The sequence below is a fragment of the Apiospora phragmitis genome, assembly GCF_038363925.1.
Source record: "Apiospora phragmitis strain CBS 135458 chromosome Unknown utg000001l:1.0-2902119.0:1.0-2906034.0, whole genome shotgun sequence".
NCBI classification, from domain to species: Eukaryota; Fungi; Ascomycota; class Sordariomycetes; order Amphisphaeriales; family Apiosporaceae; genus Apiospora; species Apiospora phragmitis.
In genome coordinates this window covers 488,953-513,635 of record NW_027117399.1, presented here as the reverse complement: position 1 = coordinate 513,635, position 24,683 = coordinate 488,953, and the positions used below count along the sequence as shown (strand labels likewise).

At 51.3% G+C, this 24,683-nt stretch overlaps 9 protein-coding genes across 9 annotated transcripts; 6 read left to right on the top strand and 3 right to left on the bottom strand.

Annotated features, from left to right (window-relative positions):
• Positions 1-4,563: 4,563 nt before the first annotated feature.
• PG994_000165 (uncharacterized protein) lies at positions 4,564-5,305 on the top strand (the record flags this gene model as incomplete). The annotated part of the gene is made up of 2 exons (XM_066851574.1): positions 4,564-4,882; positions 4,914-5,305. 2 exons carry the CDS (start codon positions 4,564-4,566, stop codon positions 5,303-5,305), a joined length of 711 nt encoding a protein of 236 aa, XP_066722206.1.
• A 1,936-nt stretch (positions 5,306-7,241) lies between these two features.
• On the bottom strand, positions 7,242-7,676 carry PG994_000164 (uncharacterized protein; the record flags this gene model as incomplete). The annotated part of the gene is made up of 3 exons (XM_066851573.1): positions 7,242-7,272; positions 7,432-7,475; positions 7,527-7,676. 3 exons carry the CDS (start codon positions 7,674-7,676, stop codon positions 7,242-7,244), a joined length of 225 nt encoding a protein of 74 aa, XP_066722205.1.
• Positions 7,675-9,185, top strand: PG994_000163 (uncharacterized protein; the record flags this gene model as incomplete). Its single annotated transcript, XM_066851572.1, has 2 exons — positions 7,675-7,836; positions 7,908-9,185. The coding sequence occupies 2 exons, from the start codon at positions 7,675-7,677 to the stop codon at positions 9,183-9,185; spliced, it is 1,440 nt and encodes a 479-aa protein (XP_066722204.1).
• A 1,586-nt stretch (positions 9,186-10,771) lies between these two features.
• On the top strand, positions 10,772-12,058 carry PG994_000162 (uncharacterized protein; the record flags this gene model as incomplete). The annotated part of the gene is made up of 2 exons (XM_066851571.1): positions 10,772-10,837; positions 11,087-12,058. The coding sequence occupies 2 exons, from the start codon at positions 10,772-10,774 to the stop codon at positions 12,056-12,058; spliced, it is 1,038 nt and encodes a 345-aa protein (XP_066722203.1).
• A 632-nt stretch (positions 12,059-12,690) lies between these two features.
• Positions 12,691-13,608, bottom strand: PG994_000161 (uncharacterized protein; the record flags this gene model as incomplete). Its single annotated transcript, XM_066851570.1, has 1 exon — positions 12,691-13,608. One exon carries the CDS (start codon positions 13,606-13,608, stop codon positions 12,691-12,693), a length of 918 nt encoding a protein of 305 aa, XP_066722202.1.
• Positions 13,609-15,520: 1,912 nt separating this feature from the next.
• On the top strand, positions 15,521-17,326 carry PG994_000160 (uncharacterized protein; the record flags this gene model as incomplete). The annotated part of the gene is made up of 1 exon (XM_066851569.1): positions 15,521-17,326. One exon carries the CDS (start codon positions 15,521-15,523, stop codon positions 17,324-17,326), a length of 1,806 nt encoding a protein of 601 aa, XP_066722201.1.
• Positions 17,327-17,571: 245 nt separating this feature from the next.
• On the bottom strand, positions 17,572-18,514 carry PG994_000159 (Siroheme biosynthesis protein met8; the record flags this gene model as incomplete). Its single annotated transcript, XM_066851568.1, has 2 exons — positions 17,572-18,294; positions 18,410-18,514. 2 exons carry the CDS (start codon positions 18,512-18,514, stop codon positions 17,572-17,574), a joined length of 828 nt encoding a protein of 275 aa, XP_066722200.1.
• A 1,024-nt stretch (positions 18,515-19,538) lies between these two features.
• On the top strand, positions 19,539-21,638 carry PG994_000158 (FYVE zinc finger; the record flags this gene model as incomplete). The annotated part of the gene is made up of 2 exons (XM_066851567.1): positions 19,539-19,847; positions 19,914-21,638. The coding sequence occupies 2 exons, from the start codon at positions 19,539-19,541 to the stop codon at positions 21,636-21,638; spliced, it is 2,034 nt and encodes a 677-aa protein (XP_066722199.1).
• Positions 21,639-23,022: 1,384 nt separating this feature from the next.
• Positions 23,023-24,605, top strand: PG994_000157 (uncharacterized protein; the record flags this gene model as incomplete). The annotated part of the gene is made up of 3 exons (XM_066851566.1): positions 23,023-23,383; positions 23,484-23,907; positions 23,972-24,605. The coding sequence occupies 3 exons, from the start codon at positions 23,023-23,025 to the stop codon at positions 24,603-24,605; spliced, it is 1,419 nt and encodes a 472-aa protein (XP_066722198.1).
• Between the last annotated feature and the right edge of the window lie 78 nt (positions 24,606-24,683).

The window sequence follows — 24,683 nt, the reverse complement described above, 5'->3', positions numbered from 1 at the left end:
TAGGTCGTACAGCATTATGCGCCAATGGGTACAGAACCATGGATGCTTAGAAGGTGATGACGGTTCGGTGGCACAGTTAATCGAGTGCGTCTTATATTGGGGCCAGAATCAAGCATGGGCGGGTTTAAACGAACCAACACGATCAAACGTGTCTCCTATACACATATCAACACACCCAAACGCTTGGATTAATACAAACGTCATCAGACAACGATGGCTGGGCGTTGAAAGTATCTTAGCCAACAAGCAGAATTCGTCCTCGAAGCCAGACAACCTACCAGAGCAAACCCAGTCTTTAGCGATTATTCCCATCTATGTGGAAACATATCTATTGAAGCAATCATGGCTCTTTGGGAAGACTTGACCGATAATCTGGTATGCCGCCTGAACGCCATTGCGGATATCCTTGGCTTAGCATCTTCCCCCTTCGAGACCGAATTCCCTGCACCAGATAATACTTGTAAGGAGCTATTTCTAGATGAATCGTCTCGTCAAGTTACTTGCCGCCTGGAAGAATTTTATAAGCCAGTAAAGTCACATCACAGTAAAACCGGTCATGATAGGAGCAAACGACCAAAACCAAAGAGTTCTTCACCTTTGGAACCCCAATGGCCGTTGGGTGTCAACATTGGCCTCAGCCTCACGGCACAGAACAGTCGATAAGCTAAGGCACCCCTCCACAGACCACCCCTTCACGGACCACCGCGTTTCGCGCTACAAACACGTTGGACCCTTGGATAATAATATGGATTTCTCTCACCACCTTTGCCTCTTTACCATATATGCTACTATTATTCTATTCGTCTTCTTTTGGTCATCTCTCCATGTCGTCGTTTGATATTTAAAGACGTGCGCAGGCTGCGATACGTGACGTAAAGCTCGGACTAGGTGTTCGCGAAGCCGTCCGCAAATGGGATGCCGACCGATCGTACGTCATCCGGCGCCTAGCTGGTATATCGACGCGATAAGAGCTAAATAAGGACCGGCAGGTATTGTTACTATTTCTAGAGACCTAATTAGCAAATTAGGCTATCGGCCAGGCTAGATTAGGCTTTACGCTAACGCTTGTTAAGCTTAAATATATAGCTTAACGGATGCTAAACGCTTTCGGGGCGTTTTATACGCTAGGGTAATGTTAATATACTCGATTTTTAATTAGAAATAAGTTTATTAAAACTATTAAATTTAAAATAATTAATTATAATTATATTAATAAAGTAATTATTATTAATATTAACGTTTTTTTTAATAAATTTAATACTTTAAAGTTAATTAATATCTCTTTTAAACGCTTTTATAATATTAATAAAATAAGTATTAATTAAAGCGTTAATAATAATTATTAAGTAATTATTAAAGCTATTAATTATTTAACCTTTTAAAAAAAAGTTAAAAAAAGGGAATAAATTATTACTTTAGAGTATATAAGCTATAATAAAGTAGCCCTCTCGCCGTTAGTTATTTTTAAATAAGCTAACGTTTAAAGCTAGTAGTTTTTAAGCTTAAACGGCTATTTTTAAGATAACTAGCGGTTTAAAGCATCGCTTAAAAAGTGGATTAATAATTTTATAATATTAAATTAAATTTAAAATATTTTTATTCTTTATATTTAATCTCGTTACGATAATAAATAAGTCGTTTTAATTTATAGCGGCTATAATTTATATATAAATAAAGATTTTTTATAACTTTATTTTATTAATAAAATATAGCTCGTTTTTTATAAATTATATTATAATTATATTATATAAGTTTTAAATATAAGGGTTTTTAAACTTTTAAAAAAAAGCTAAAGATTTTTTTAAAAATATACTTAAACGCGGTCTTTAAATTTAAACCTATTAAATTAAATATATTAAAAATATACCGCTAGGTTAAAATTAACGTTTTAATTTCTTTAATAATTTAAAATGCTTAGAAAATAGCTAGGATTTATTTACGAGATTAATCGAAACCTTTATTATCGAAATATATTATCTTAAAAGATAAAGGTGTCGCTTAATTACGTTTAAAGCTACCCTTAATAATTAATAAAGAATCGACGCTTAATTTCGTTATTAAATTAATTTTAACGCTTATTAAAACACTTTTTAATAATTAAGTATTAAGAAATAATAATCGAAAATTAGCCGTTATAAACCCTATTTTTAATCTTCTTTTTTAAAAGACTCTTTATTCGTAAAGCTAGTAAGGCCCTTAACGAATAAATTAATAAAATCGCGAGCCTCGAAGCTTAAATTAATTATTTTTAAGCTAAACTTAATAAAAAAACTCCTAAAATACGTTAAAAAGTAAGAATCGTATTAAAATAGCGATTTATTCGTATAATTAATATACGACGGGCTAAGCGGAGGTTAAGAGGTAAAGTTATATTTAAAGACGAATCCATCGACGTTAAGGTGCTAAGCAGGCCGCAGAACGATATAGAGGGAATAAAAAACGATAAAACGAAAATAGAGGACTATATTATTATTAGAAATACTAGAAAATAATATGTCTTAACTAATTTTAGCTATAGAAATAACTTAAATTAAAAGGGTATATTTAATAGGTTTCTAGTCCGCGAAGGGGTGGTCCGTGGAGGGGTGCTTTAGCTTACTCTTCACCACAGTGTAGTATAGATAGAAATGCTCCTTGTTTTTCCTGTGTTGATTTGCAAGACACGAAGGGCGCGGTAAAATGGCAGAAGCACTGGAAGGTTCCTAAATCAAGGAAAGCCGTCAAGACTGCACTGGAGGTCTTACATATTCAACATTACGGAGATAGAAGACGTCGGGCCGTCACTAGCGACCCTCTATTGCTGAAGCAGTGTCTTAAGTTGGGCATGTTGACGGATTTGGCCGCGCGTTCACTCAACATGGAGACTGTAGCCATCATATAGGCTGCCTACCCCTTCAAACATGTTGACATTGGGTGTTTGACAAGTATACCGTAGATTGAATTTCAAATTATGACATAGATATCCGAAGCACCTGGCTTTGAGTATAAGGTACTCAATGTATAGTGAGGGGGTGTAGAACCCCTGAGTATATTACCCCTTTTCTTAATAATTGGCCCATTTTACTATTATAAATATATACCGCGTCGTAGGGGTAATTAATTGCTCAAAACCGGTGCCTTGGCAAGATCAGGCCTCGGAGCATTGTCGATGGGCTGTTGTGCGATGGAAATAGCTGGGTCGATGCATATCACGGCTTGGCAGCTGACACAGAGCCGCATAACGGAAATGCCGCACGTTTGCGACTTTGTTGTCATATGGCAGTTGATATACACCACATCGGCACTATGGCATCTGAAGTTGAATCTCCTTATGTCTTCCACCCACTCACTTGTCCAAGTCAGAATTCACGAAGTGGATTACCCTCCTAGGATTGGATTTGATAACATTGCTTGCGCATATCCTTGCCAGCGCACCGTGTGCCTCCTACTTATCCAAGCGCCGTCTCGATTACGGATACAGTGCCTGCGACACCTTGGATCAGTATACCGTACTTCTCGGCCGAGATGGCACATAGAATTTTGGGATAGATACAACACGCGTGGGAAAAATCCGAAAAGAGGCCTTTGCAATCGGGAGAGTTCCTGGTATAGAAACATGGTGGGCACCCGTTGTGTGGATAAGGGCCTTAGTCTTGAGAGAAAGTGGCAACGGTCAAGACGATCCCCCCGACTCCGGAGGACCGCAGGATATCTAAGATAATACGGTAGAAAGGCTGAGCTGTTTCCATCAATTGCGGGGCAGTAGAAACCAACCAGGGATGACCGTTGGTGGCGTCCTGGTAACGAAAGGACTCGCTGTATACCCCCGGAGAACGTGAAATGGTGCAGAACGGGACTATTCTATCAGTGGCGCCCTTGCAAACATTGCCGTAGGCTATACTGGCACTAAGCATGTGAGGCGACGTTCATCGACAGCTCACGGTGCTTCGCAACGAGCGGCATGATGCCAGTGGCCATGGCCTTGGTCTTCTGCGAGTGAAGTGCAAGTGTAGTTCAACAGTCCCTGCAGTGTCGTATTGTCACGACCAACTACTTAAGACCAACAATCGAAGAACCTCGTAGTTTCAAACAATGAGTGCTGTAATAGTCTCAGTTTATTGTAGATAGTTATTCCAAAAAGGTTGCTAAAGTTTTAAACGGTTATTACCCCAATAAGGTTTCCTATTCCAAAACAGGCTTTGGAACCTTTACACTTACTATGGTTATTTCACACCATCTGGCAGATAAGCTATTATTCCAGAAATTACACACCTATCTCCGACTTAAACATGGTCCTAGCTGAAAGCCCAACGTCTGCAACGGTCTATTATTCTGTTAACCCATCTCCGACTTCAGAATATGTACCGGAGAAACGCCCAGTCACACCTATATAACAACTCGAGATTCCAAGCATCTGAGAGGCTGTCATTCCTTGTTAATATACCTACTTACTCTATTGAGCATAAATTCTATCGAGCAAGCTACCATTAACCGAGACACCATCCACCTCTCACTGGACCATGTACGAGCCTGACGATTAGCATCCTTTCTCAACCCAACCTACCAAGCCACCAAGCCACCAAGATGTCTGCCGGACCTGCTTCTCCCCAGTACTCTCATTTCACGTCCCGGCAATGGACACTCCGGTCATGTGTAACCTACGAGATCCTCCGAAGAAACTTTTACCCCGAGGAACTGTCTCGGTGCATCGCTGGCACCTGGAGCAACATACGCTCTCCCAAGGGCTTCAATAAGGGGCTGTGGAACGAAGCCAACAAGAGGCTCCAGGACGAGTACCCCGCGTGGTTGGATACGCCAGACAAAGTGGAAAAGCTCAAGAGCTTTTACGAGATGATGAGAAACTTGCGGCTCGAGGACGAGGAAGGCGTTGCAGAAGCAGGGGGTCAGTGCGGTACAGGAAACGTGGCGGCTAGCGGACTTCAACGCCGAGACCCTATCTCGGCTGGAAGAGGTCGATGCCAAAAAGGGGGTGGCACAAGACGCTCCTTCTTCATGGTCCCCTGGTCCTGCAGACCCGCCGTCCAACAGCCATGAGGAGGGTGAGGTCGCTGCGGTGTCGAGTCCCCATGCCCAGGCCGCGAAAGCACCGGAGAAGACGGCAGAGGAGAAGCCGCCAGCAGAGGAGAAGGCCCAAGATCCACGCCAGCAAGAATCCAAGCACTCGCAGTGGCCCCCATGTTCTTGGTCGGCCTCTGATGAAACCCAAGCAGGCGAATGGGTCGGACGGAAATCCGACACCGATTCTTCTGGGAGTTCTCGAGATACCAGCGGCCGCAAGAGGACTCAGGGGCCATGGGCTCAGTGATTTAGACATGATTAAACGATAAAGCAGGCAGGCATGACGATGAGAGAAGGTCCCGCGTACTAAAGACGCAGGAGGAAACGGGAAAGAGAGGCGGCGGATAAAAGAGCAAGCGGAAATCATATTGTTTAAAAGTGGCTGGAAGTTGTATCAAGAAAACAGAGAATCGAATGTACACCAGTGTAATATTCTTACGTTTATGACCTTTGTTCGAGTTTTATTACCTGCAGGAGGTAATTAATCATACATGAGTGAAGCCACCAATTTTCCCATATTTGGTGCAACAGGAGCCCGAGAAGTTTGAGTAGTTAGGTAAGTAAGTATAACGGCCTTTATTCTTATGACGTTAGCCCTAGGATATTCCTCGCATAGTGCCACTCGATCCGCAGCCGGGCACGCCATATCGTTACCGGAAATGAAGGTTTGCATTTCCCATGGTCTTCCAGCTTATGTGGTTAAACCTCATGCCGTTGTGATCGTTAACTGGAATAAGTGTGTCGACCCAAACTCTTAACTATTACAGTGTGATTAGAATGTACGGGATGCCAGTTGATCCTGTGCTCGCCTTGGGCCTGGGATATTATGAAACCTGCTGGTGCAATGCCCTCAGCTTAAGTCTCTTATTGCTCCACGAGAACTATAAGCCATGTTTCTGATTGGCTACTGACCCATACAAAAGTGATGATCCATGAACATTCGGGAAATCAGGATCTCGTAAAAATTGTACTCCTTCCGGTTGGGCTGTGGGCATCTCAATCATCAGGATCATTAGTGGGCTTTCTCTTCTTACCCCGAACTTACGGGGCTACACGTTTGCTGGTGCGAGCGTAGTGGCATCACTTGGGGATTGATACTGTAGGTAGCAAGTAAAGTCGGACTGTATATAGTCATCACGTTGCTTCTGTCGGCGGCCACAGAGGACTAGTTATGATGCTGTCTCCGGCTGCGGAATGCCTGAAGTTGGTTCCCCTCTATCGAGTGTGGTTGTCAATTGTGGGGTAGCGAGGATTATTTACATAGGGCACGTGACTTCGTGTTTGGGTTGATCCCAGGCGTCTTTGGGTCAAAATAGCGCGCATTTTAACAGGGTTCTTTTCTCTTTTGTTGCTTTTTGTGCTCCCGCGACGTGCCGCCACCAAGCACCGTTGTGGTTTTGACAGGGCCAGTAGCTGGAGATTACTTAAGCTATGGGTCCTGTCCCCCGCCGCGTCGCTTTTGATCATCGTAGTTCCCCATACGTGCCTTCTTTTCCCTTTACGTTCCGGGACGGACCTTAATGCTATACAGGAGTGGCTTTCAAGCACCATTTCCTGCGCGATTGGCAATCAACAAAAGCGCCATTTGAAACAGAAATGTCGCCATCTTTTGGTCAGACTGGACAAGCCAGTCGCCAGTGAGAGTGGTTTTTGTCACCATCTGACTTGTGACTTGTTCCCCAATGCCCCAAAAATACTGGGCAGTGGGCGCGCTGTAGAGCGCTAGGGCCAATTGATTAGTGGACTTGGGGGTGGGATGTACCCTCGACTCCAGCGCACGGGCTCTAAACAGCTTGCAGCGCTTGTCCTGGGCGCCAAAAACCTTCGTATGTACCTCGACATGCGTGTAAATTTTAGTGCTGGCTTGGTGCTACAGTCCGCGGGTGGAATTGGTGTGTCGTCGCGTACATCACCCTTGACCGTGTCTGCGGTCCCAGTCAGTCATCAATTGCCCCCCATTTGCTCCCATTCATCCACCAAAGGCACAAGTGCTTGCAATACTGTGCCAGGCTTTCGTATCTCTGTGCCCCCTCCCCCCATGTCCATGATCGGGTAAGGGTTAGTCGGCACCAGAGAAAGAACTCCAACCTCCCGCGATCTATTTGCAGCGACACACAGTCAGATCAACCGTGTTTTCGCTGCTCACGATTAATGCCCTAGCACATTCATTCTATTCACACATATTACCTGCTCTGCTGCGCATCTATCCAGGACCTGTTAAGAGTATCGCACGTGCTAACCAGGTTGAACTGCTAGCATGTGGATTTGACGTGCTGGGTTGGCTGCCACTGTCTCGCTCCCACAAAGACCGGAAAACCCGCATTTGGCTGGAATAACTGAACACGCGGAATTCGCGGTCGCTACCGTGCTTACTGCTGCTCTCCCGTCGGTGCCGGATAAGAAGGAGCGCGAGCCAACTATCGAAAACACATTATTCCGAGCAAGCGACGTGCCCTGACCACACTGACATCGGCTGTGCTTAGTCGCATTGAGCTGCCGCTTATTAGCCTGCAGACGCGACGCGGCACCTGCTGACTGGGATCGGGATCGGAGCCACCCCTCCAACCATTTGTCGCGTGCTTGGCCACGTCGTCGTTCGACGTTGACCGCTTGCACATGGCGACTTCCGAAGCAGTACAAGGAGGCCTTCCTCTTGTACATCCCTCGACTGCCCCCAGCAGCCAAAGTCAGCCCCTCAACGATTCCAGCAACGACGAGTCTCAGGATACCACCGCGTCCCACGACACTGACCGAGTCTTCACGCCCCCGGAAGCGATAGTGGAAGCAGCATTGCCGCTGGAAATGGGAACACGTCCAGCCAAGAGTCCCAGTTGCTACAGCTTTCGCAGCTTGCTGCTGCTCAAGAGAAGATGGTAGAGACGGGCATGTCGAAAAAGAGAATGGCAGATGGCGTGGTCAAGCACACCAGAAATGGCTCTCTGACTTCGCCAGTCCGTATGCCGGGCCATTCGAGAAATACGAGTACCGTGAGTGTGGCTTCCACCACGACTAGCCGTATGAGTGAGGTAAAATCTCCCAATCTGTGTCGTGGCGCTCTTGGAATTCACCAGGTGACTGACCACCGAACCGCGCTACAGCTGTCGGCGGAGCTGAAGACGAAGCTGTCATATGCCATGCTCAAAGTCAACAATGGGTGGCAAAGCCATTCCATCGATGAGGTCGAATCGCTGGCCTCGCAAGCTGCCTCCCCTACCTCGAGCTCGTCTACCTTGCACGGCAGGCATGGCGCATCTGCAAGCCCGCGCGTTACACTCCCAGGAGCACGCCAAGGCATTGCCAGTACGGGAATAAGCCCCATAAGCCAGGTGCCCCCCGGGCGCACCTACGACTCCTTCTGGAGAGAATCCAATCCCAGGCCACGCATGTCCGCGTCGCCGCCCAAGTCGCAGTTACCTGCTCTCGCCCCTCCTGCTTCCATCCAGCCTCGTCAAGCAGGCCATCTAAATCCGAGGCGCAACTCGAACGCCAAATACACACCTGCCTTCTTATCGCCGTCCCACCAAGGCTCACCGCACACCCCAGCCCAACCAAGCCCCCTTCAAAGCACGCCAGGAACATACATGAACCGGACACCCAACATGGATCCCATCATATTCTCGCCACACCAGAACGTCAGGGAACAAGAAGCTCTGGAAACCCTGGTATTCATGAGCAGCCCTGGAAACTCGGCTAATCTCAAACATGCTTTCCCTTCTTCGCAGTCTAGAAACGGAGCAGCAAACACGCACAGGACAGCACTTCCAGGATCTCGTTTAGGTCCAGGGGCCGATGGTCACCAAGTCCGGAAGAGTCTTCCTACGGGACGACAGGGCAAACGCGTGGGGTTCGAGAAATCCCCGGGCATAGTGGATGACATGGATACGGAGGAAGCTTATGGCTCTCCACAAATCAGAGGCACGCCCCGCCGAAAGACGAACGGGCCGAAGCCCTCCCTTTCCGTGCCAGCTGGTCTCAGCGGGCCGTCGCGGTCAAGGCCTGCACTCCAGGACGACGACATCGAACGCATGCTGGATCGGGTAGCTGCCGACGACAGCTCAGATTCCGATGGTGAAATCGCACTTCCACGGAGCCGTCGGCCAGGAAGTGCCGGAGTTATCGGGGTGTGAGTTGCCGAGTCGATGGGGGACATCATCCGCATCATTTCAATGATTCCAATATTTCGCGTATATATCCCTGACGGTTATTTTTTCATTGGTAGGAGTTGGTCGCATTGGTTGGTGGGCTGGAAGCTGTTACGATTATGACGGAATTTTTTTTCTCATCTTGATTCTCATATCCGGCATTTGTAACAGTCATCTCGGGAGCCAAGGGGTAAATGGCTGCACGCATATTCTCGGACTACATATTAGAGCATCGATAACCTATCGGCTCATACGGGCTCATTGAAGCCCTCGGGGTGTACATAGATTTCTGGAGCAAAACGCCCAAAACTTTGATCAGAAACGTTCTTCCGTGCTTCCAAGTAATGGTTGTTGGCTAAGGGTACCAATTTCGAATGAATCCGTCTAGACGCCTCTCATTCAAGCGACCAAGTGGTATTGATGGATTGGCCGGCTGGCGGGTATCTCGCGATTGATAGTCTTACCCGATTCTGCGTTCTCGAAGCAGCGAATCGAGTACTGCAATGGAAGAGGACATGCGCGTGGTGTACGCCGACTCCCCAGTCAGTCATTGACGGGCAGAAAAAGTTCTTAGAGACACTGCCACCATCAACCGGTGGAAGGCAGGTTCTCACCCGATATCGGCCTTGGGAAAAAGAGTCTGTAGCCTCAATACAGGAAGGCCAGTACCATCGTAATGACTGATGTGACAAGTCGAGGTATACTGCTCGATGCCTTTGGAGAAGTCCTGCAACGTGTTGCAGAGGCAGAGAGATGCAATTCATTCGGACAAGTCCCGTGGGGGTACACCAGTGGTTAAGTATTACATGTAACTTTGCAGCATTGGCAGTCACGGTTACAGGTCGCTGACATCACCCGGACCTTCAGTCAAAGCCCCCAGAGCCCAGAGCATCAGATCCTCAGATCCTCAGATCCTCAGATCCTAAAAGGCGTGTTAACAAAATCCTACATCCTCTTCAGCTCATGAAACTAGTAGTACTACTACATGGCCCAACCCGGAACAGTATTGTGAGAGCGAAAAGACATCGCATACCTGCTCGTGCTCAGCTTAACAATCAAGCGGGAAACCGGCATGTCACATGGCAGGCCGAAAGTGGCAGAACGGCACTAATCTGCCTAACCTACCAAGCCCACCGAATCGAGCTGTCCCAGCATGGGGAAGCTTACGAGGCACCGCCCCGCCACAGCCACGGACTTTTGCAGTGACAACACCGGACAGAGGCCGGATTACTACAATTACGGGCAGCGCCTCTCACTTGACTCTTCCAGAAGACGGTAGCTTGAGGCCTATCCGCAACCCGAGCATTTGGGCGCACCAGCCTGAGGTGGTTCGGAGCACATGATTCGCTGAGCTTGCATCTGAACCTCCCGCCCGGTCGTTGCATTTCCAGCTCCGCCTCCCCACACATTTTGCGTCAGCATTTGAGGCTGCGGCGGAGCATCCGTCCTAGTGCTGCCTTCAGCGCAACGCTTGCATCTGACCCGAGATGGCAAAATGGGTGCCAGAAGGTCGGCAGACTTGGCCACCTGGGTGTATGCTGAATAACCTAGGAGCTGGGCATTATATAAAGATGACGCGCAAGGTTCCATTGTGCTCGGCGTGCCTCTGCGCTTGTGATATCTGTTTGCTCATCCAGGTAACACCATCTGACTTCGCTCAAGTTAGTCATCTGACGCAACTATCAGTACAAAAACCATCATCGTCATCATACCTACTTAATTATCCATCCAAGCTTTACAGAGACAGAATTCCTTAACCTAGGTTTTCTCGCCAAAGACTTCTCATCTTTATTTCGTCTCCTTTCTATAACTGTAATCCGAGCATTCCTACAGTCTGCCACACGAACAAATCATCTTCAAAATTCAGAACGACATGTCAGCTGCAGAGTACTACAAACGGTGGCGGAGGCGGCGGCTCGGGTGGCGCCTATCCACCCCGACAACAATACCCCCCGCAATCGCAATACGGACAATCGCCGTCTCCGTACCCTCCGCAACAACAATACACACAGTCCAGTAGCCACCTCTCGCCCTACCCGTCGCATCCAGAATACGCACGTCCCGGATCTGCGCATTCCAATGTAGGGTTTTCGTCCGGCCCGCCGCCTCCTCGGTACGAAGAGCAGGGGGGTCACCTAGCGCCCTGCCATGCCCCGCAGCGACCGCACTCGGCCGACCCATACTCAGGAGGCCATTATGCCGGAGGAGACGAGAAGAGAGGGCGCAGCGACTACCCCAACGCGGCGCCCGGCGCCGAGGGTGAAGACGGCGAGCGCGGCCTCGGCGCCTCCCTGATCGGTGGCGGCGCGGGCGGCTTCCTGGGCCATAAGCTCGGCAAGGGCAAGCTGGGCACGTTCCTCGGCGGCGCCGCGGGCGCCGTGGCCGCCAACGTCCTTGAGAGCAAGTTCAAGGACCGTCGGAACAGCCACAGTAGCAGCAGTAGCCACGGCCATGGCCACGGTCACGGACATCATGGAGGGGGAGGCCACAGCCCTTACGGCTACGGTGGCGGCGGCTCGGGGGAGGACTCCTGGGTAGTGCGGGCAGTTTCATGGGCGGCAACTCGGGGCACCACGGCGGTGGCGGTTCGCAATACGGCGGCTCGCATCATGGTAGCCATCATGGGAGTCATCATGGGAGTCACCACGGAAGTCATGGACACCATGGCCACCACGGCCACCATTCTCATCACAGCCACCACGGCCACCACGGCCACCACAGCAGTCATGGTGGTTGGTAAAGAGTTGATCTCGATTCTCTATGTGCCGATTTTATTACAGGTCAAATTTAATTGGTTTAATCGGCGTTCTGGGACATGTGGCTATGAGGATCTGGGCAGATTGGGTCACAATTCATGATACCCTATGCGAGATTTGGCAATAAGTATCTTGCCTTTCTTAGATAATAACCATATTGAATAAATGACAGGGGATGCAGGGTGTCCCTGACTAAGATTAGTTTTCGATGTCCGATTTTGAAGTGTAATCTGTGGCCACTCCCCGTTCAAAGAGGAGCTGACCGACTTCAAATGGAAGGGTATTATGAGTCAAGACGCAAGGACATGGCCACCTCTACGCCTGCCTGTAATTTTTACACGGGTAAGGTACAGATTAAAGTCAGCACGGTATTTAGTCACACGAAGATTACAGAATATTAGCTTTTGGGGGAAAATACATCTCTTAGATTACTATGGAGTGGTTTTCCAAAGGCAGTTCGCCATAGTACCCTGTCCATACCAGAGTAAACCCGACACGGTCGGTTCTCTGCTCGAGGCTTTCTCTACTCTTTTCATAGCTTGGTCAGTTGGCCCAATAGATGAGGATACGCCCGGAAAACCATTGCTCATACATCTCTACGCAGACAGACCTGTAATAAAAACGGGTTAGCGAAACAAGACTCAGCTGGCACGGTTAGCTTTCGCCTCCTGGCATTCAGAGACTTGCAGCTATAGCAGTAGCATTAGCTAAGCATTAGTTACCAAATCATGGCCTTAGTAGTCCTCGGTCAAGCCCGAGAGACGAGCAACGTTACCGACACCCAATAAGGGGATCACGTACGAGGCCCTTCGATTCCCTCGGTACTTAAGAGCCTCAAGGACCTCGCCTACTGAGCTTGGCTGTCCAAGGAAAATCCATGTAGTCCAATGGAGGGTACATGAATCACCTGGGCCGGTAACCCACGCAGCCTGAAAGTCGACAGAGCACTGGTGACAACCGCGAACCGGGCCCACAAAGAGTGTGGGTGATCGTCGGTCTGCCACGGACAACATTGGCTCCGTCACCGGCGGGTCCATACTGGTGAGATCGGCCCGGAACTCTGCAAGGACCGCGTCCGAGAAATTCTCCTGGTTTAGAGCATCGTAGTCGAGGACTTTCCGATTCTTCTCACAGGGACAGCACGGGGCGGCCAGGCCCCCCTTGTCGTTGGAGTCGATGTGCTCCGAGACGCGGAGGCGCACGAACAGTCCGGTGCCGGTGCGCCAGACGAGCTTCCACTCGTCCTCGGCCAGGGTCAGGACGGACCCGTCGGCCATCAGCTGCGTGAACAGCATATGGCTCGAGTCCAGCTCCGCCTCGGCGCGGAGACGGGCGAGGTCGGCCCGGCGGCCCCCTTGCTGCGAGTAGCGGATGAAGGCGTGCAGGACCAGGGGGTGCCAGCGCAGCGGGCGCTCAAAGAGCGAGATGAGGCGGTGGCTGTTCGGCTCGTAGGACGAGCGGGCGGCCAGCCGGCAGGCGTAGCCGTCGTGGTCGGGGCCGATGGCGAGCAGCGGGGGTGGATGGTGCGGCACCAGGGGCACGCTACATACCCGTTGTGGGCCAGCGACTCGGCTTGCTGGACGTAGTCCCAGCGCATCCACCCCTGGACCATCATGCCCAGCAGCGGCTTGGGCGGGTCCTGCCATGCCCATCCGGACATGACCGGAACAACCAGAGTCCGCAGGGCGCGGTTGGTCGTGGCAAGGCTTGCCTGATCCGGCAGGGAGAGCTCAGCGACTATGAGATCGAATATTTCCCGAGGGCAAGTCTGGGATGTCATGAAGCTGATGGGGTCCGTAAAGCGGCGAGTAGGGCTCTGAGGCACTGAAACCTGGTTCAAAGCCATGTTGAGTTGCTCAGTGATAGTTTCGTAAGTTTGTGTGAACGTAGAGTTGGTGTAAGCAGCGATGGTTTGTTGGTATACGGGAAAAAAAGAAGATTTCATCCAACCTCGGAGTAAGGGGTACCCTTCTTATACTGTGATGTCCCATATCTTCGTAGGATGCTCTGTAGTGTTTTTCACGATACAGTATCACTGTTCACAGTTCAGAGTAGCAGGATAACTATGACTTTGTTCCAGGCCTCGATGGGCATGAAAATCCCGATGTACAACACTAAATCGAGTATTGTGACTATAGGGGCCTGAAATATGGACTGCCTTTGTGCGTCCTATGTTTGTAGGCTCAACAATACGCTTGTTTGGCTGAGAAACAAGGCAATTGATGAACACGTCCATTGTTCAAACGTATCTCTCACTTCTAGTCTGTTGTGGCGTTTCTTCCCTGAGGCCTAAACCCCTTTGTGATGATATCTCATACTCAAGTGGTGTTCACACGTTCTGTAACCGCCTCCAAGATAACCACTGTAACGCGGCATTCTTCGTGAGCATGGTATCAACTCCTGCTCACGCTGTAGGCCCTAAACACCTTCCTCTGCCAAGACCTGGCAGGAGCAACCGGAGGCCGTGTTATTCCAAGACGGACAGGCTCTGCACTTAAAGTGCAAGTCGTTACCGACCATATCAACCGTGATAAAGACAACCAATTCCAACAACAACACCAACACCAGCAAGTCCTCCGTGGCGCAATTGGCTAGCGCGTCTGACTGTTACTTGCCCCTGAGTTCAGCGGCTTCTGCAATCAGGAGGTTGACAGTTCAAGCCTGTCCGGGGGAGAAAAGTGCCTTTCCTTTTGCCATTCTGACCATTTTATATATATTTCTGATCTACTTGAGATGAAGTAATGTCCTTTGCCAACATAGAATATTTTTGGTGATCCCGAAACTCGTCACCGTTCACCGCAGACTGTTCTGGCAAAGCACGTGGGGACTATAAGGATGCTGCCCGGATTCTTTAACGACTGGTATTTTATCATTAGTAAAAACTGCAATAGAGGAGGCACGTCATGTCGGGTCCGCTAAAGTATTTGGGAAGATGATCCACAACCTTCTCAGGTGGTAGAGCAACCGCAGCTGCCTCGAACCTTGATTTCGTTGATTTCCTTCCCACGCTTCGCTGCTGGATCTGCACTCTCCTGGCTTGAGATCAACCCATACAATGCAGAACACACAAGCGTATGGCATGGCATTCATAGAGTGGAGTATCATATTCCTATAAGCCTGGTATTGGAGATTGACCCCTATTTGACTAAGCAGGTTTGAATATGTATGTGCTTGCGGCAGACACAAGCTCAACGGGGGGTAATACTGCTAGTGGAGAGGCGCCAAGATCATCCCCGCGTAATACGTGGGGTCATGGACCGGTAGTATTCTCGGGGAAACCACGCCACTACTTCAGGCCTGCATTACCTCATTCCGTCGACAAACTTACAGGTCGTCCTGTTGACATTCTGTCATCATATAATCGGTTCAAATACCAACTCAACTGCCCCAGCATAACCACAGCGCAGGACCGTGATAATTTAGTCAAGGCGATTCTTGAACTCAGGGACAGACCTATACCCGAAACCCTTATAGCCTGGAGAATCATCAAGATATATATTTCGGCAAAACGAACGCCTTAGCAAGAGCACACTTAGCTCATCGAGGCCATCATAAGTCATCATCATGCCTGCATCAGCTCAGCAGGTTTCCTCATTCTCGACACCGCAGTGGTGGAAAGAGGCTGTAGTCTACCAGATCTACCCATCATCCTTCCAGTCCCACCCAGGGGCCACGTCAGGATGGGGAAGTATCAAGGGTATCATCTCCAGACTTGACTACCTCAAGTCTCTGGGCATCAATGTTGTGTGGTCGTCCCCGATCTTCAAGTCGCCCCAGGCCGATATGGGTTATGATATTGCCGATTACAAGGACATCGACTCCCGATATGGAACTCTGGAAGATGTGGATACGCTGGTCGCCGAGCTCAAGAAGCGCGACATGAAGCTCATGATGGACTTGGTCGTGAACCACACCAGTAACGAGCATGCCTGGTTCCTGGAGAGCCGCAGCAGCAAAGACAACCCCAAGCGAGACTGGTACATCTGGCGAAAGCCAAAGAGCATCGGCGCCGACGGCAAGCCTGAGCCGCCCAACAACTGGGCCATGATCCTGGGCGAGGGCAACTCGGCCTGGACCTATGACGAGAAGACGGACGAATACTATCTCAGCCTCTTCACCGCGGAGCAGCCCGATCTGAACTGGGAGAACCCAGACGTTCGCGCCGCCGTGTGGGACGTCATGCACTTTTGGATGAAGCGAGGCGCCGCGGGCTTCCGGATGGACGTCATCAACCTCATCTCCAAAGTACCGGGCTACCCCGACGCCGACGTCGTGCTCAGCGCTGGGCACATGTACCAGCCGGCCTTCAAGCATTTCGTCAACGGCCCCAAGCTCCATGACTACCTCCAAGAGATGCACCGGGAAGTCCTGAGCAAGTATGACACCATCACCGTGGGCGAGATGCCTGGCGTCAGCGAGCCCAAGGAGATTCTGCGTACCGTTGGCGCCAACGCCGGAGAACTGCGCATGATCTTCATCTTCGACCTCGTGGACATCGACAAGCCGCACGTGCGTATGTCGCTGAAGCCGTGGGACGTCAAGGACATGAAGGCCATCGTGACCAAGTGGCAGCGCGTCATGAGCGAGCACGACGGGTGGAACTCCGTCTTCATCGAGAACCACGACAACCCGCGGTCCATCACGCGCTACGCCGACGACAGCGACCGGTACCGCCACATCTCGGCGCGGCTGCTCGCGCTGATGCAGACGACGCTGAGCGGCACGCTCTTCGTCTACCAGGGCGAGGAGATCGGGATGCGCAACATCGACCCCGAGCGCTGGGACATCGCCGAGTACAAGGACTGCGAGACCATCAATTACTGGAACAAGTGCCAGGAGATCTACGCGGGCGACGCCGAGATGCTGCGCCACTCCCGCGCCGTCGTGGACATGAAGGCGCGCGACCACGCGCGCACGCCGATGCACTGGAACGCGCGGGAGAACGCGGGATTCTGCGACGCCGGCGTCCAGCCATGGATGCGCGTCATGGACGACTACGCGACCGTCAACGCCGAGGCGCAGATGAGCGCCGCCGCCGACGACGCAAAGAACCTGTCGGTCTGGCGGTTCTGGCAACAGGCCCTCCGGGACCGCCGCGAGCACGCCGATGCCTTCGTGTACGGCGGGTTCGAGGAGCTGAGCCCGGAGCACCCCAACGTGTACGCCTACGTCAAGACGGGTAGCAAGACGGGAGAGAAGTGGCTCGTCGTGCTCAACTTCTCGGGCCGCGAGGTCGAGTGGCACATGCCGGCGGACCGCAAGATCGACTTCTGGGCCCGCAGCAACTACACCAAGGGCCAGATCAACAAGCCCAAGGAGGACTTGGTTCCTCTACGACCATGGGAGGGTGTCTTGGGCAGGTTCGCTTAAACACGAGCTATATATGTCGTAGAATATGCCACGTGGTTATGATCAGTTGGCGGAAAGAGGCTAAATAGGTAGAATGGAAATAGACGCCTCTAGATCATATCAGCATCATGGCTCCAAGTCTTCGACTGCGGGGCGTTGGTGACAACACCCCCACGGCAATCTGCTGGTAAATGAAATGTGAATATTTTTGCTGTGAAAGACTCCTGACGCCTATACCAGTCCATTTCCGGAAACCCATTGTTGTATTACACGCCGAGGCTAAACCCGAAAGATCCATCGAAAACGTCCTCGATATCCTCGGGCGACATGGCGCCGCCCCTCATGGCCTTCAGGACGTCTATATCCGGGACCTTGTTCGGCTTGTAGTAGCGGAGCAGGTTGTCCATGTCCTCGTCGCTCAGGTCGCACATCTCGTCCCAGCTGTAGCGGTCGCTGACGCGGATCATCCAGCGCATGCGCTTGGGCCCTTCCTCGACGGCGGGCTCGAGCTCGCGCAGCTTGGCGCGCAGCAGGCCGATGCGCTCGATGGCGTCGCCGACGCCGACGGGCAGGGAGCGGCCGATGAACTTGCGGATGCTGGCGGCGAGGCGGGGCCCTTTGCCGTTGGTCGAGACCATGATCTGCAGGGGCCCGTCGCGGTGCACGCTGCCGAAGTAGAAGTCGCACTCGGGCGGCACGTCGGCGATGTTGGCGGGGATGCGCGCCGCCTGGCACAGCTTCCAGATCTGCGTCGAGGCGGCCGGGTCGTCGACCGCCGTCAGCACCATGGCGGGCGGGCCCAGCGGCGAGTCGGGCGTCGCGGGCGACGGCAGGGCCTCGAGGTCGGTCGGCTCGAACTTGCGGTCGATGTGCGTCACCTGGTTGTGCGCGATGCGGTGGCGCACCTCCGGGTTCAGGCCCGCGGCGGGGCAGATGACGGTCACGATGGCGTCGGCGTTCAGCAGGTTGAGGATGCGGCCGGCAGCTACCTAAGGGTGCGACGATGATCTCTGGTCAGTACGTAGTGGGAACACACACATGTCTCGCAAGATCCAGGCTTTTGAATAGTAAAGAGGGGAAAAAAGAGGTACAATGTAGACTCACCTCACCGCCGCCGACGACGAGTACATGCTTGTTCTTGATCTGCCACGCAAGAATCAAGCTGCCGCCGCCTTGTACCTCCGGGAATTTCTCCTTGGACTCAGACATGGCTGCTATCAAAAAAAGAGGCACCGATGTCGGCAGTCCTTTGGGCAATGGGACGAGTTTATGTGAGAAAAGACAGACGCGTCAAGATATAAAACCTGGTATGGCAGCAACTCCTGAAATAATATGGATTTCAAGCCTTGTCAACACTGGTGATGCTGCCACGCCGATGCTATGACGGCACCAGAGGGGAGCTTCAAAAATTTCGGAGGCAAGCTGGCACGCGAGGATCCCTGTCGAAATCATAATGCGTGTGGCAGATGGTTCCAAGGTAGCAATGGACCCCGCATCGCAACGTACCTTCGGTTGCAGTACAGCAAGCAGCATGTACCTAAGTAAGAAAGTGATTTATCAGCAGGGAATTTTTAATATCTACGTACATACATACTCCGTACCGGCCTGTGGATCAATAGACAAAGCCTAGGCAGTACTCCGTATGCGGATCAGCATCTTATCTTGCAGCCAGCCATCACTCTACTGTATATCAATGCATCTATCAATTACCTCTGAGCTGAGTGCATGTACAATTCGATTGCAACAGTTCGAGACCTGTCTCAGTTTCAGTTCACATGTGCTCCCATCCATGCAGTCAGCCTCTCTCAGGCGCTAATGTTAGGTTGCTTAATTTCGATAGGGCAGATTGGAGCGGACCATGCTGGCCATGGGCTATATTTATTAGGACTTTCGCCTAACCAGGTAGCTTAATAAGGATTTGTTGGTGAAGGCCCCGCTCACTACCTCAGGTGCATAGCCAGCTGTACCCAGCCAAGCCAGCTTTGCCTGTTGGTTTGCAGGGGGCGCGGTCGCCTTATGAACTCCGTCCCGTCTCCGATCTGCCTATCATGACAGCCAACCGCCCCCAGATCATTGGCTTCTTCTAATCTTAACTGCTTCCAAGACCTACTCTATCGCCTCATCTGCTTACTCTCGATCATTGTCAGAGTGTGAGCTGCGTAGCAACATCATGGCCCCCTTGGCGTCTTCCATGGACAGGTTCAGATTCTAGGAGACCTTCGAAACCGACGTCATGGCCAGCCGTAAGCTCGGCGGGGGTCGCGTCTTGGGCAGTGGAAAGGAACTGCACCCACCGCCGACAGCAGCAGCAGCTTCGCCCTCCGTGCAGCGAGCCACCAGTTACTATGCACCTTCCGACAGTACCGCGTCAATCGGCTCGATTGGCGACTCACTGGCATCACCTGCTTCCGGGTCGCCAGGGTCCTCGAGCCCGCTTCCCGACTTCCCACAAGACCTCACGTCCAGAGTCAGCCTCGCAGGACCCAGCGCTGGCGCCTCTAATGGCAGCAGACTCGTCTGTCCTATATGTGAAGAGGAGATGGTACGTGCGGTTGCTCAATCCTGAAGACTACGGTACAGGCGTGCAAATGCTGAAAAGACGTTGTAGTTGACGCTCCTCCAACTGAACCGCCACATCGACGACAACCATCAAGAACTGCCCGACTTCCAACAAGACGAAGTGAAAACGTGGTTTGATAAACAAGTCGATAAAGCCAAGCGATTCCAGCCGCTATCCATCATCAATCAGAAACTGCGCGGCCTTGAGGTTTTCGAGTCCAATGAAAGCCTACCTCCTCCCGTATATGCTGCGCCCCCGGGTCCCAAGGCCCCTGCTGTCTTGCCGGAGATCCCCTTCGACCCGGACGATATAATCACAAAGTCACATTGGCAACGACCAACCATGAACGACCCTTGTACAGAGCCGTCCTGCGAGAAGCGCCTAGGTGCTGTGAACGGCAGCATAAATTGTAGGAATTGCGGCAGACTGTTTTGCGAGGACCACACCATGTACCAGATGAAGCTATCGAGATCAGCTACGCATGAACCGATCAGGGGCTACTGGTATAGGGTTTGCGAAACCTGTTATAAATCGCGAGAAGGTTATAATGATCACAGCGGGCTCACCAGAGACCATACGGAAGCGTTTGCAGCCATCCGGAAAAAAAGAGTAGAGAGGCAGACCCTAGAGATCTCCAGGCTAGAGAAAAGGTTGACCAAACTCACACAACTACTAGCAAATCCGCCCACAGATATCACAGCAGCAAGTAATAGTGGCAGCAGTCTACTATCGCCAGTAGCTTCCTTATCCGGGCAGAAAACCCAGAGGAAGGCCATCGAGCAATCCGTGGTCACGTGGGAAGATGATGCAAAAGTTACCAAATGCCCCTTTTGCCAGCAAGAATTTGGATCGTGGACCTTCAGGAGACACCACTGCAGAATCTGTGGACGGGTGGTCTGCGCGGACCCGCAGACGGCGTGTTCCTCGGATGTGGGATTGAATGTTGCAAACCCGTCGGTGCTTTCTTCAGAGAAACCAGACGAAAACTCCATCAGTCTAGATATTCGGATGTGTCGCGACTGCAAGTCCACCATCTTCTCAAAGCGCGATTTTGTCGAAAGCATTGTGCACAAACCACCAGACCAACGGGCCTACGAGACATTACGCCAATTTGAGCGGGGCATTCAGCTACTGATGCCAAGCTTCCAGCGGGCTCTGGTGCCTCTGCAGGATGGGCAGGGCGCACCTAGTCATGCTCAGATCAAGGAGGCATCCAAACTGCGCAAGAGGCTGATAGACAGCTTCACAAAGTACGATATGGCGGCTAAACGGGTCCGAGATCTAAAAACGGAGAGCCCTACACAGCAGCGCTTGCAGAAAGCCATTTACCAGGGCGCCAGCTCGTTTTTGCATATGCACATGCTTCCACTAAAGAACTTACCTCGCATGCTGAAGCAGTCGTCTTCCTCCTCATCTGGGTCGCGTAAATTCCTTCAGCCGAACGGACATACCGCCAGTCCACTGCGCAACAATCACACGGATGGCTATCTCGAAACTGCGAGTCAGACAAGCGAGACGAGCACCATCATCTCGACGCTGGAGACCGAGGAGAAAGATCTGCGCGAACGTCTTATTGTACTAGAGGAACAAAAGTACATGGTGCAGAAGATGATCAAGTCATCGCAAGGGGCACGACGGTTCGAGGAAGTTAGCGCCCTCACTAGGAACGTGGACGAGCTCGAGAAGGAGATCGAAATGATCAAATCGAAAGTCAGCGGTGTAGAAGAGAGATGGCAGGGGCTGTATGCCAATGGTGGCCCTGGGATGGTCTAGATGCTTCGGACCACAATGTAGTGGTGCGAACGAAGCCTGGCCAGAGCGGCGCCCACGTGGATGACCCTGTGGGCTGACAGGACGGGAAGCCAGCAAGGCGCTTTATTCGAGTCGATCATTTTATGCATTGCCTGGCGTTGGCTTTACTTCGCGTACGGGGCTTTCATTTTTTTTTGTGGTTATGGAGTTCGGGAAGTAACGGATATCTTTTGTACATAATCTCTCACCAGCCTTAAATCAGGCCAAGGCCACGCCCACGGTTTATCCCATGAATTTGAGTCCGATGTCACCAATGATGGATCCTTCGCTGGACTGCTAATAAGTGCTCACTAAGCCTCACTTCAAGACCTCCGCCATCGGATTAGTTAGGGAACCAGACTAGACGAAGAAGGGTTCGTTAATTAGCTGGGACTCGAGAGTGGGCTGTCAATACGATTCGTGATGCTTTCCGGGATGTGCTCGGGGTTTGCTGGGCGTATTCATGGTCACCCTCTGCCGAAGCTGCATTTGATTTGACTGGAAATTGTCAAATCCCGATGTGTCCGGACCCTTGGTTCGCACACCCATAGCCTACGAAACGGGTCTCACGGCCACGGGAAGAACCGTTTGCTGCGGACCCCGGCTATGACAGCCGAAACTCCGATCCGGGGAGCAGCAGTTGGCATGGAGTCTCTCTGCCCTATAACCCCGATTTGTATGCGCTTATGAGCATGGGCGGTGCAATATGTTTAACATCGTGGAGTGGGCATTGTTGCAGTGATGTAAGGGATCGGCAATGTCCCTGCTATCTACCTATGCAAGTTCGTACGTGCTAAATATATACGGACACACGTTGCATAACATATTAACAAAAAGAGGCCATTTACAGTACCACTGCAGCTGACTTTGGCAGACTCGACAGGGCGGGATCCGAGTCAGGTTCGCTAAACATAGTTCAGCATGTGTCAAGATGCAAATGCCATTTCTCCCCTATTTTCCATGATACATTGAGATCGTCTCGACTGGATTAGTAATGGCCGCCTGCTGGGGGGACCCGGGGATGAATTAACCATAACGGCACTGAGAAGAAGACCCTGAACGAACTCGTCATTGCCTGCAATTCCCCACGGCCACTATTCTTGGCCCTATGCTTAATGGCTGTCTCACTAGGGTCAAGCAGGCATAGCGCGGGCCCACGCTGAAACCTTCTAGTTCACTCAACACTATTTCATAACAGGAGAATGAGCAAAGCGTCTTTTCGGATTCAATCCATTTCAGTTCCTCCTCATCCCGCCTATTTCTTCGAGACATCTGGAGTTCCCTACACTTATCAGGCAAAGCCATCTGCATACATAGTTTTTAGCATGAGGCCCCGGACAGTCTCCTCCCTACTGAGCATCGAAACATGACAACCGCCGTGGCACCGTTGATCCAGCAGGTCTCTTCTCCACCTTCAGAATTCGCCAGCCGCCCCTGCTGGACCTGCCGCCAGAGGCGCGTCGTGTGTGATACGCGCCTGCCGCACTGCGCCAAATGCTCCAAGTCGGGTCGTGAGTGCCTGGGCTATGGCGAGAAGAAGCCAGTGATATGGGTGACGGGCATGGCCAGCAGAGGCAAGATGGCCGGGCGCACCACTTTCGCGCCCCACGCGGCCGCTGCCGCTGCTGCTGCTTCCGCCGGCCCGGCTAACTTAAGCAGCACCATGATGCTAAAGAGGCCGTTGGCAGAAGCACGGAATGAGCCTGATATGAGACACCTTGAATACTGTGAGTTCTCGTCCCATGGCGACAAGTCCCCCTTTTTGTTTTGCGCATGTTGCTCGCCTTCGTGGACAGAGAATTGGACTGAACCTTGTCTTCCATCAAGTCTTGTATCGGTGTTGTAGTGAATGCGTCATCTACGACAGCGAAAACCCTTTCAAGCGCTTCATCACCTTGATTCCGCAGAACGAGGCCCTACGTCATGTCATCATCGCCCTCTCGGTCAGTCATCGCCGCAATTCAGCTGGGGCTATCACGCTTTCCACGAAAAAGCGTGAAATCATGATGGATGGCCTTGTCCATGAGCAAAAGGCCATCAAAGGGCTTCGCGAGGCTATCGCCAAGAACGACCAGCATGAAGCTATCGTGGCTCTAGTCCTTCTGTTCATCTGGAATGATGCTCTGCAGCAAGAGGGAAGGCAGTCTTGGCGGTATCATCTCCGTGCTATGCGCGCTCTAATAAGTGCGAGGCGGCACACTCCCGGATGGAACTCCTTCTTCGGCAGCTATTTCGAGGAGACATATGCAATGTGAGTACATATCCCTTCGTAGAGTCCTTATTGCTCCATTGGTTGCTGACTTGGTTACAACCAGCCTCTCAATATTCGGCGCGACACTGAGCAAGCATTACCAATCGGATGTCTGTGATGTGTTCAGTGAATCGGAGCTTCCAGCAGTGCTCCAAAGAGCCGAAGGCTCAAGTTGGACAGGATGCCCTGCTGAGCTCTTACAAGTCCTCTGCGATGTCAATCGAGGTGTCGAGACCGAGAGTCTAACCCTCATCGACCAGTTCTCCTGCTCTCAATGGGCGGCGAAGCACCGCGAATCTGCATCAGTAATCATGAGAACACATCTCGCCGAAGCCTACCGGGGCGCCATTTCTGTCTACGCACTACGCGTACTTGGGCGGGAAGTGGTACGCGAGAATGTCTCTTCCGTCGTCGGCCGAGCCATTTCGCACTTGCGACAGATACCACCCGAAGACACCCACTTCAAAGGCATCCTCTGGCCAGCTTTCGTCCTCGGAGCAGAATCAACGGATCTTGTGCATCGTGCAGTCATTCTAGAAATCTTTCAGAACTTGTCCAGTCTTCTTCAGACCTGGGCTGTAAACCAAGCCACCATCATCCTCCAAGAAATTTGGTCGGATGCGGACGAACCCACTATAATACCACAGTCGTGGCTGCAGCATGTACGCGACAAAGGACTGGAGCTGTTCCTCGTCTGATAATAAAAACAATTAAATTTCAAACCGATCTATTAAAGATTAGGACTGCACATTACTCTCGTTAAGTTTTCAATTCTC